The sequence below is a fragment of the Taudactylus pleione genome, unplaced genomic scaffold (genome assembly GCF_031769625.1).
Source record: "Taudactylus pleione unplaced genomic scaffold, aTauple2 ptg000276l, whole genome shotgun sequence".
NCBI classification, from domain to species: domain Eukaryota; kingdom Metazoa; phylum Chordata; class Amphibia; order Anura; family Myobatrachidae; genus Taudactylus; species Taudactylus pleione.
In genome coordinates, this window is record NW_028284678.1 from 1,858,233 (window position 1) to 1,870,880 (window position 12,648).

The following is a 12,648-nucleotide window of genomic DNA, read 5'->3' on the forward strand; positions in this document are numbered from 1 at the left end:
TGGCTCATTTCTTAAAGGGTGGTGTAACCCACAAAGTGCACTACTCTCCAGCAAAAATAAAAAAATATTTTCTGTGTTTGTGTGCGCTTTAGCCGCACGTATATATATCAATATAACATAAATGGAGGACCAAACTTTCTCTGATAAAAATAAAATAGGGAAAGATCAAGAACCACTTCCTACTAGTGCTGTTGCTGCTGCTGGGAGTTGTTCATCATCCCAGAGAGGAAGTAGGAACATCACTACTTTTACTAAACAATTGACCCTCCAACAGTCCCTAGCGATGAGGATGAAGTACGACAGCAGTCATCCTGAAGCAAAACGTATAACTGAGGCCTTGACTGCTATGTTGGTGTTAGACGTGGGTCCGGTATCCGACATTAGTGCAGTGGGATTTAGACAATTGATGGAGGTAGTGTGTCCTCGGTTCCAAATCCTGTCTAGATTCCACCTGCATCCTCAAAGCAGCAGCGACAAGCGTGCGTCTGTCTGTTAAAGGGTGGTGACACCCTCAAAGTGTGCTACACAAACAATTAAAATATTGTTCTTTTTTTTTCTGTCTTTGTGAAATGTGTGGGCTGTAGCCGCACCTGCATCCTTAAAGCAGCAGCGACAAGCGTGCGTCTGTCTGTTAAAGGGTGGTGTAACTCTCAAAGTGCTCCAAAAAATAAAAAACTATTTTTTTAATGTGTTTGTGACTTGTGTGCGATGTAGCCACACTTGCATCCTCAAAGCAGCAGCGACAAGCGTGCGTCTGTCTGTTAAAGGGTGGTGACACCCTCAAAGTGTGCTCCACAAATAATAAAAATATTCTTCTTCTTTTTTCTGTCTTTGTGAATTGTGTGGGCTGTAGCCGCACCTGCATCCTTAAAGCAGCAGCGACAAGCGTGCGTCTGTCTGTTAAAGGGTGGTGTAACTCACGAAGTGCTCCAAAAAATAAAAAACTATTTTTTTAATGTGTTTGTGACTTGTGTGCGATGTAGCCGCACTTGCATCCTCAAAGCAGCAGCGACAAGCGTGCGTCTGTCTGTTAAAGGGTGGTGACACCCTCAAAGTGTGCTACACAAACAATAAAAATATTCTTCTTTTTTCTGTCTTTGTGAATTGTGTGGGCAGTAGCCGCACCTGCATCCTTAAAGCAGCAGCGACAAGCGTGCGTCTGTCTGTTAAAGGGTGGTGACACCCTCAAAGTGTGCTACACAAACAATTAAAATATTGTTCTTTTTTCTGTCTTTGTGAATTGTGTGGGCTGTAGCCGCACCTGCATCCTTAAAGCAGCTGCGACAAGCGTGCGTCTGTCTGTTAAAGGGTGGTGACACCCTCAAAGTGTGCTACACAAACAATTAAAATATTGTTCTTTTTTTTTCGGTCTTTGTGAAATGTGTGGGCTGTAGCCGCACCTGCATCCTTAAAGCAGCAGCGACAAGCGTGCGTCTGTCTGTTAAAGGGTGGTGACACCCTCAAAGTGTGCTACACAAAGAATAAAAATATTCTTCTTCTTTTATCTGTCTATGTGAATTGTGTGGGCTGTAGCCGCACCTGCATCCTTAAAGCAGCAGCGACAAGCGTGCGTCTGTCTGTTAAAGGGTGGTGACACTCTCAAAGTGTTCTACACAAACAATTAAAATATTGTTCTTTTTTTTCGGTCTTTGTGAAATGTGTGGGCTGTAGCCGCACCTGCATCCTTAAAGCAGCAGCGACAAGCGTGCGTCTGTCTGTTAAAGGGTGGTGTAACTCTCAAAGTGCTCCAAAAAATAAAAAACTATTTTTTTTATGTGTTTGTGACTTGTGTGCGATGTAGCCGCACTTGCATCCTCAAAGCAGCAGGGACAAGCGTGCGTCTGTCTGTTAAAGGGTGGTGACACCCTCAAAGTGTGCTACACAAACAATAAAAATATTCTTCTTTTTTCTGTCTTTGTGAATTGTGTGGGCTGTAGCCGCACCTGCATCCTTAAAGCAGCAGCGACAAGCGTGCGTCTGTCTGTTAAAGGGTGGTGACACCCTCAAAGTGTGCTACACAAACAATTAAAATATTGTTCTTTTTTTTTCGGTCTTTGTGAAATGTGTGGGCTGTAGCTGCACCTGCATCCTTAAAGCAGCAGCGACAAGCATGCGTCTGTCTGTTAAAGGGTGGTGACACCCTCAAAGTGTGCTACACAAAGAATAAAAATTTTCTTCTTTTTTCTGTCTTTGTGAATTGTGTGGGCTGTAGCCGCACTTGCATCCTCAAAGCAGCAGCGACAAGCGTGCGTCTGTCTGTTAGAGGGTGGTGTAACCCTCAAAGTGTGCTCCACAAACAATAAAAATATTCTTTTTTTTTTTCTGTCTTTGTGAATTGTGTGGGCTGTAGCCGCACTTGAATCCTCAAAGCAGCAGCGACAAGCGTGCGTCTGTCTGTTAAAGGATTACATCGGTGACAGCATCCAAGTAGGCATGTCAGACAGTCCGTACCTGTACTGGCAGGAAAAAGAAGCAATTTGGAGGTCCCTGTACAAACTGGCTCTATTTTACCTGAGTTGCCCCCCCTCCAGTGTGTACTCCGAAAGAGTGTTTAGTGCAGCCGGGAACCTTGTTAGCGAAAGGCGTAGGAGGTTGCTTCCACAAAATGTGGAGAAGATGATGTTCATAAAATGAATGATCAACTCTTCCAGGGAGACCAGCCTCCAGAACGTACAGAGGGACCTGTGGTTCCAGCAGGGACGAATTAATACTCTGTGAGGATGAGGATGTACATAACACTGAAGAGGGTGAGGAATCTGTGGATGAGGAGGATGAGGACGACTTCTTGCCTCCGTAGAGCCAGTTTGTGCAGGGACAGATTAATTGCCAGCTTGTTTTGTGGGGGCCCAAACGAACCAATCATTTCAGCCACAGTTGTGTGGCAGACCCTGGCGCTGAAATGATTGGTTTGTTAAAGTGTGCATGTCCTGTTTATACAACATAAGGGTGGGTGGGAGGGCCCAAGGACAATTCCATCTTGCACCTCTTTTTTTTCTTTGCATTATGTACAGTTTGGGGCCTAGTTTTTCAATGCCATCCTGTCTGCCACTGCAGTTTCACGCCTAGATGGGTCACGTGTTTGTGCCGCCCACTCGTGTCGCTTAGCATAGTCATCCAGCTACCTCGGTGCAACCTTTTGGACATAAAAACACTATTGTGAAGTGTGAGGTATTCAGAATAGACTGGAAATGAGTGGAAATTAAGGTTATTGAGGTTAATAATAGCATAGGAGCAGAAAAACCTACAAATTCTGTGATTTTAGCTGTTTTTATGCTTTTTTTCAAAAAAATACAGATCCAAAACACAAAACCCAGAACCCAAAACACGGAAGGGTGGTTTTGGCAAAACCAATCCAGATCCAAAACACGAAGAAAGATCCAGATCCAAAACCAAAACACAAAACACGAAAAGTGGCCGGTGCACACCCCTAATTTAAATGCGCCTACAGCGATTCAGCGCCTTCTGTGAATTGTCGGGATTTGGCAGTGGTAGTGTTTGGCATATTACACACCTACCAAGACGTCCAAAACCACTTATACGTCAGTGAGCATAGAGGCAGGTAATGGGACCTGTGGGGAGGACGCTCCCATCCGCCGATAGAGACCTGTGACAGACTACCTATGGTCTCTCGGCACTCTCGCTCTGGACACTCAGCCCCCACTTTAACAAAACGGGAATGAATTGTACAAGCTGATATTATTTATGCTGCTTTGTAGCTTTTTAAGTTTATACATTGTTGTTCTTGATTGAGAGATTTATGTATGTATCCATATGAACTTTGTGTTTTGTACATTTATCTTTATTTATTGTGTATTTATGATTTTTACCCTTTGTTTATTTTATTATTTGTATGATTAATACATTTTGCTAATTGATCTAAGTACTCCAGAGCAGATTGTGTATGTTTTTGCTTATAGGAAAGCACTTACTATGAGTACAATTCTGTGCTATCTTTGACCAATTGATCTTATGCAGTGTGGATGTTTTGTCACTTTAATAAACCCACTTTTCCTGAACCCAGCAATATGCTTTCATGTCACAATGAAGTCTACTTTAGAAAGGCAGTAAATGAATTTGTACTATGATAAATTACATTGCAATCACTGGTGTAAATATTATACTTGGCACTGTTTTCCTGCTGATCAAAACAGTTTTCTCGTGTGAGATCTTTTTCTTGCTGACTATGGGCCTGATTCAGAGCCGCTCGTAAGCGGCAGTACGCTCATTCGACGAACGAGCGAGAAAATGTAAATTCCAGCGCTCGCACGTAAGTTCGCTCGTAGCTAATCTTCCGCCCAAAGTCTCCCAACCCCTCCTCTAGCTAATGAACGTGCAAAATTGCGACCGTCCATCTCCCAATTTGATTGCAGGGAACGCTCGCACAAGTCCAAACCGGAAGTGGGTCTGTCAGATTTCGATTACCTGCTCGTTCATTCTGCATACATACTTTAATCGTTTCATGCCAATCAATATATTAATTAGCTTAATTGCTCTTCACATTTTTTTTTTCATTTACAATAAACTTTAAACTTGTCCGTGTGTGTCATTTTTCCCGCAGAATACGTACGGTTTCAACAATGTTTAACTTTATAAAAAATACATGTTTGAACCAATGATCCTATTGTTTTCATGTGTTTGTGCTAGGCATATTTTAGTTTTTTCATTTCTTTATTTAAATTACCTTACGAATGTCACTGCATCAAGCCTATCAGAACTCACATTATATTTTTTAGGCTGGAGGACACATGACTCATACAATAACCAATAGAATGGTTCCTGTTAATTTACCAACTACATTAGCCAATCAAATTTTTTCTCTGGCCTTTATTAAAACTGTTTGTTTGAAAAAAAAACATTGCCATCATGGGAGCCTCCGCGTTTACCAGGCGGGAGCTTTTGGTCCTAACGGAGGTGATGGACCGGCGGATCACCAGCCAGCCTCCCCCCATCAGCAACCGCCAGAAGCGATCCGCCTATCCGGAGGTTCGCCGGCGCCAGCGCTCCTTCGGCTCACGCCGACAGATCGGGCAACTCGAGCGCAGGTGGTCGGATCTGCGCCGCCGCACGCCACGCTTGCTGGCCTGTTTTCGGCAGCGGATAGCTGAAAGTAAGTATTTGTTTGTTTTTTTTCCTTTCTTTTTTTGCGGCCCTATCTGCATGTGCATGTTTTCAGTCTAGCCCTGTTGTTATTTTTTGGACAGGCCTGCGTGTACATGGTTTCAGTCTAGCCCTGTTGTTATTTTTTGGACAGACATGCATGTGCATGTTTTCAGTCTAGCCCTGTTGTTATTTTTTGGACAGGCCTGCGTGTGCATGTTTTCAGTGACAAAGCCTATACACACAGACACACACACACTGACAAACCCTAGTCACACACTCACTGAAATACACACTGACACAAGCGCTGGCATGGCTAATTAAAGATCACCTCTCTGCCCCCACCGGCTCCCCCCACATGTAATACATTACACGCACCTGTGGTGCGGGTCTGGGAGAGAACGTCGGTCACTGACTCACTCACCCTCAGCAGGCTCCGATATCTCAGCCCTTCCACAATGGTAACAGCTAGATCCCCTTCCGACACCATGGGAACTGCCCTGGAGGAGCTGCGCGCTACCGCTGCAGCTCCCCCTACAGCCAGCTCAGCAAGCAACAATCAGGTTTATTAAAAAAAAAAATGTAAGCTGGGCTGTGATGGAGTGGCGTGCAGGGGGGGTTTCTAGGTGCTCGGAAACCCCCCCTGCGTGCGCGTATGGAGATGTTGCCCATAGCAACCAATCAGATTCTACTTAACATTTAACTAGCATCTTCTAGAAGAAAATACCTAGAATCTGATTGGTTGCTACAGGCAACATCTCCATTCCTAAGAACACTCATCTTAGTAAATTTACCACTAAGTGTGTAAGATACATTTAATGGAGTGTTTTTTTACTTTGCTTTATTGTAATAGACAAATGGGTATTTTTGGTCACCATTTTTATGGTAAGGCGATTTCTTTGCTGGTAAAATTAATGGGGGAGAGTCTAAACTTAATTATTAATAAAATATTTAAATATAAGACTTGGGGGTAAATTTACTAAAGGTCGAGTTTAATCAATCTAAATCGATAAACATCGATGTCGTGTTTCAGTGGCTAAATAACGCATTTACTAATACTTAAAAATCTATATAAAAAATAGTCTGCTAGTAATGTGTGATTTAGCCCCTGAAACACAACGTCAATGTTGATTGATATAGATCAATTTTTTTATTGATTAAAATAGATTAAAATCAACCTTTCCTAAATTTACCTCTAAATAACTTATTCGAAAATAATCATGTCTACACATAGGGCCTGATTCAGAGATGAACGCAGCTGCAAATCGCATGCAGATCGAGCGATTGTTTGTCATTGTGCATGCATATGCATCGCAGTGCGCATGCGCAAAGGCAGCAGTGCGATCGCCCTGCGTTCACACAGACCACGGAGGACCATTGCAGATTGATTGATAGGAAGTGACCATTTGGGGTTATTGACAGGGGGTGGTTAGCAAAACGAAGGCGTGCCTGGCCGTTTGAATGCCGTTACGTGGGCGTGCATAAATTAGCCAATACAATTGCATACGCAGCTCTGTGTGGCTGAAGAGCTCCCTGGCCTGCGGCAGGTCAGACCTTCCGCAAGGGTAAAAGTAGGTTTTCGTAGTCGCACGCAGGTGAGAAGGCAGCAGTGGGCATCCTTATACTCAGGTGATCTTAGCTAACATTTGCATATTTTTGCAACTGCGTTGCATATGGAAACGCAGTTGCGATCGCATTAGCATCTGTCTCTGAATCAGGCCCATAATTCGAATTTAGGACGGGATGTATCATGCATTGCATAGAACATGCCATACACCCCACCACTTATTGCATGCATTGCGTTGGTTTTTAATACAATATGCATCAAGAATTGTGCATTTAAAGGCAAATGACAACTGTTTCGATAAGAGCTGTCTTTTGTGTTTTGAGGATTTCCGGGTTTATGACCAAGGACTCCTACTGTGCATGCTGTAGGGGGACTTCAGGGAAATTCTGGAAAAAAGTCCATATTTATAGATGGTGTTGCTTATTGGGGATAAGCTTGATACTGTACATATTGAGAATGCAGCAAACCTGAGAAAACTGTAGTTTTGTATTTCACCCTTCATACATCCCACCCATGGTGACAATTCTCTAAAAAAAACTATATAACTGTAGTACAAGATTCAAGTACAACATATCCATTACTGGTAAAAAAAATAAAAATAAATCAAGGGTGAAAGTTAAAAAAGGGAAACACAGAAATAAACGGTCCTTATACCCATGAGAACTACAGAAAAGCACTTGGGGGGATTCCAGTTGCCCTGCCTCCTCCCTCTCCAGAAGCTGGTTGATGGTAAATAATCTCACCAGAAGTTTTCATAGTGTGTTGGCACCAGTGAAATAAAGTGTCTGACAGAAAAAAGGCAGTAGCTCTGCTGCATATTACACTATAGCTTTGCTCTGAAACTCCTCCTTTTAAAAGACTTCCCTTCCTCCAAACCACATGTGCTATTACTATAAAGAAACAGCATTATGAATCTTCAGTGGTATATGTGTAGTTTGTCTACCTCTAATTCCCCCTGTGTATTTCCTACTGCCCCATTTTCTCTGTGTGTGTAAAAAAATGTACAATTTTTGTTTGTTTGATAAAATAGATCACATTTAAAATAAATTAAAAAATTCAATTCATATATGTAATAGGTTGCGGTTTGAGACATCGGCAAGTTCTGTGCGAGACTGCCCAATGTTTAAAGTAGCAGTCTTTTAGTAGGCAAAATCAGGTTGATTTTGCCTATTAACAGACTAGCACTTTAAAACATCTGGCAGTCTTTCACGGGACTCGCTGATGTCTCAAAGCCAGAGCCTATTACATTTACCCCCATAGGTGATACAGGTTGAGTCTCCCATATCCAAAATGCTTGGGTTCAGGGATATTTTGGATATCGGAATATTCCGTATTTTGGAATATTTGTATACCATATTGAAATGTCTCAAGCTGCCCACACACATAGCAATATTTTACCCGATCTGGCGGATTCCGACACATTGGAACGGCAGATCGTGTAAAATATGGCCAAATCCTGAGTAAATCGTGAGTCCCCAAGACATTTCAAGCCATGCACTAGTTTTTGTCACACAGTAGGGGAGTTTGACTGGGGTGGTACACCTGTCAAATCGTAACACAGGTGTCCTAAGGCGAGCTCAGGGAGGACAAAAACCTCCCACCCACAATGATATTTCAGTGTTGCTGATATCTTCTGCATCTGATTACAGTACAGTGTGTATGCTATTACATGTGTTGAATCTTATATCTTTGGGCTAAAGCTGACCTGGTCAGGGGTCCATAAATGTCAGAGCTGCTGTTGTGACATGTTGCAGCATTTGGATAGCCTAAAGATATATTCTTGTTTGTACAAAAAAAGTAAATCAATAAATAACATTACATCCAGGACACTTTTAGACCATAAACTATTAGCAATAACTTCCTAAGGGCATTTTAACACATGGATATGAGATGACATTAACAAGTTAGACAATATACAGTTTCTTTCTATATGAGTTTTTTTTCTTGTTTATGTGTTTTTTTTATTAATAAGTCAATAAAACATTATAGAGAACAAATACAACAAAGTAAGATAGCTTCACCATAATTATTTATTATATTACACTTACCACATGTCTTGTTATATTCATCAGAACCATCTGGACAATCAGGCACTCCATCACAAAACAGAGATTCTTGTATACATGTATGGTCATCATTACACATCCTCTGAAAGGCTGGGCACTGAGCTTTGAGGTAAATATATTGAAAGTTACTTAATGTGTTCTCATCCCCAAAATATAAATACCTTTTATATGAAGTAAATGAACAGTTTCTCATAGTTATCATTATTTTTTAAAATTTATTATAAGTTCTATACAGTATTTAGCATACACATACTGTATTATGCAGCACTTTTACAGAAACTATTTACACATTTACATCAGTGTCTGCACCAGTGGAGCTTGCAATCTTTATTCCTTGTCACATGGACGCACAAATACACTAGGGTTACTTTTTTTGTCAGAAGCCAGTTAAGCTACCCGTATGTTTTTATAGTGAGAAGGGAAACCGGAGTACCTGGTGGAAACTCTCACAAACACTGAGAGAACATACAAACTACACACAAATATTGGCAAAAAGGAATGACACGTGTGAATTCACATACGTGTCAATGGTGGGACTGCGCTCCGAACAAATGATGTATAAATAAACCCATGTACCAATGACTGAGTCTAAGGAGTGATTGAATTTATCATAGACTATTTTATTGGTTAATTCTACTAAATAATGGCAATAATGAATGCTGCTGATTACAAATATCATGTAAGATATATGGAGAGGGAGGGTGGTAATGAAATGAACATGGATACAGAAATAAATTTTGCTGGTAAAGGGTCAGTAATATGATACCAGACACTAACTGGCAAACAGGTGAGAGAAGGGTGCAGAGGGAGGGCGTCCCACACCCCACTGCACTTCAAATCCAAAAATAATATAACCAAAAAATAATAAAATATAGAAAGTCAGAGTCTGGAAGAAAGTCAAATCTTACTGATGAGTGTGGTCAGACCCAAGTGGTCTGTGATCCGTCTCTTGAATTAAATAAAGTAAATAAAAGTCCCGGTGAGGCCTCACCTTCTGATGAATGTAGACGTTTCTTTCGGTCCTGTCTTCGTTCTGCCTCTTGGAGTCCCGGCTTCCTCTCTGTCTCCGCCGCTGGTAGGGCCGTATTCCAGCAACTGTAGCACTAACAGTTGCAGGCTTGGTCCCCACAGAGTCCGTACGCCGAAATCCCATGCAGCGCCGCGATCTCGCGAGAGGTCGCGGGCTGTGCGGGAAGCTGACGGCCCCGGACTGCTGTGCGCTCAACTCACCCAATTCGAGGAGGCTCTGGCAGGTAGAGGGGAGGGTCGTGGGTCTCGTTGATGGCAGAAATGTGTAGTGTTCCTTCGATTCCTTCGTACTCCAGCGCGTGTCGGCTGAAACTGTCTTCCCTAAGGAAGGCCTCACCGGGACTTTTATTTACTTTATTTAATTCAAGAGACGGATCACAGACCACTTGGGTCTGACCGCACTCATCAGTAAGATTTGACTTTCTTCCAGACTCTGACTTTCTATATTTTATTATTTTTTGGTTATATTATTTTTGGATTTGAAGTGCAGTGGGGTGTGGGACGCCCTCCCTCTGCACCCTTCTCTCACCTGTTTGCCAGTTAGTGTCTGGTATGATATTACTGACCCTTTACCAGCAAAATTTATTTCTGTATCCATGTTCATTTCATTACCACCCTCCCTCTCCATATATCTTACATGATATTTGTAATCAGCAGCATTCCTTATTGCCATTATTTAGTAGAATTAACCAATAAAATAGTCTATGATAAATTCAATCACTCCTTAGACTCAGTCATTGGTACATGGGTTTATTTATACATCATTTGTTCGGAGCGCAGTCCCACCATTGACACGTATGTGAATTCACACGTGTCATTCCTTTTTGCCATATTTCATAGTTAGACTTGGGTAGTCCAACTTTGGGATCTGCAGCACCTGTGCAAATTACACAGACCATATAAATAAAGCAAGCGCCGACCAAAAAATCTATCCACTGTTACACACAAATATTGCCTTGGTCCAGAACTCATGATCGCAATACTGTTTGACAGTTATGCTAGCCAATACGCCAATTACTTTACCTATTGTTTGTAATCTAATGCCGGGTACACCTTGGAGTGGTATCGGCCCGATATGTAGTTTCCGGCCGAATTGAAATTACATATCGGCTGGATCGTTCAGTGTATAAGGCCAATCTGTGTGCTCCCACGGTTGTTAGCAATTTCTTCTGGTTGACCGTGTTGCACGGCCAACCAGATGATATTGCATATGGCGCCGTGTAAGGTATGAAGGACAGAATGAGGGATCATTCCATTCTTCATTACATCATTCTGATGTGTACCGCGAATACGATATGTCGGCTCATTGGGCACCATATTGTACTTGTTACACATCGCTCCAGTGTGTACCCAGCATTAAAGCTAATGATAGAATCTAACGCAATAGAAGGAGTAATACTGCAATACCCCATAATGATACATTAATTGTTATATAGTATCTTATAGTTAAAAAAGACATCTGCCTAATTTTGGGTACACACTGGATGACATATTGGCCGTTCAATTTAACATCTGATATATCATGGGCTTGTTGGCGGGTGTATACCAGTAATACTGTATGTCTGTGAACGACGTCGTTCACAGACATATTGCTTTGGCAGTGCCGCACAGCTGATGGCCGATATATCTGCAGATATATCAGCACATCGTTCTTTGTGTACGGGTGATCAGCTGACCGCTCACATACTTGCTGCAAGGACTGCCGGTGACTGACATCACAACTGGGCGGGCACATGTAAATGCCCGCCCAGTTGTGACGTCAGACACAACACATCGGGCCAAGGATTGGTAAGTGTGTATGCACTTATCAGTTTCCATTCGATTTGCCATCCAAGTGTGTACCCAACTTAAGTCTTGACCTTAATGTAGTCTATTAAAACTTATTACAGAGAAAACTTTATTATTCATGATCTACTAAATACATTTGTGGCTGAGCAATGATGATAAAATTAATCCAGCAGGACTTTAGTAACCTGCCGCTAGATAATAGAAAGTGGTAGAATGATCCAGTTTGTAAGTCTTGCCTAGAAATCTAACTCCCAACAATATAATAACATACTATGAGAAATCAGAGGCCATCAGTTAAACAACATGACAACACAACTGTATATCATGCACTTTAATTTACAAATCAAGAATGATCAGCAATAATGTGTACATAATATGCAGCTGTTTTAAATTAAAAGAAAGTCTATTTTTAGCTATTCAGGAGTGTTTAGGATTATCTAGAACAATTCAGTACTGACTCTTTAAAGAACAAAAGGACCGTAATAGCTTCAAAGGCCCTATTATCTTATTTTGGCTATTTATATAATCTTGGCTACAACAGCATACTCATTATATTGAATAAAAAAAAACACACAATTACATTAAAACATGTAGTTAATTTTCAGCCATTAAATAAATACATGTTGCTTATTTGTTCTGTTGCCTAATGGTTGCCTAGTGAACAGCATTCTCAAGAGGCACTTTAACATAAGAAATATAAAGGAAACATAAATCATTAGATGTGATCTTACTTTGTATTGAGCAAAATATGCCCCTGTTACATTCTACGATTACTTAGTCCCTTGTATTCCATAATTCCACATTTATTATCCTTATTATTATCTACAATAGATTTGTTGCTAGGGGTAAGTTTACACTGTTTATCGCGCATCGTCATTAGACATAAGTAAAATGTCAACACTAAATACTGGTCCAGAGAATATTTATTTTGATGGAGAAATTTTGCACATTTTGCCATCAGAATTTGGCTTTATGTCTTCTCAGTTCTATCCCATTGTTGCCCTATGACCATCTTTGACCTAGCTCTGATCATTGCCTGTACATTCTACAAAAGTAAAATATACATTTATAGTATCATGGAATTGTGGATAAAAGTACAAC

The 12,648-nt window shown here is 41.3% G+C and overlaps 1 protein-coding gene across 1 annotated transcript in view; it reads right to left on the bottom strand.

Annotated features, from left to right (window-relative positions):
• TMPRSS15 (transmembrane serine protease 15) overlaps nucleotides 1-12,648 on the bottom strand; it is a 441,506-nt gene that overhangs the window by 366,915 nt on the left and 61,943 nt on the right. The window contains exons 7-8 of the mRNA XM_088481702.1: nucleotides 9,722-9,802; nucleotides 8,713-8,832 (exon numbers count right to left, since the gene is read on the bottom strand). Coding sequence (XP_088337828.1) covers nucleotides 8,713-8,832; nucleotides 9,722-9,802 — 201 coding nt within the window. The remainder of the gene's footprint in view (nucleotides 1-8,712; nucleotides 8,833-9,721; nucleotides 9,803-12,648) is intronic.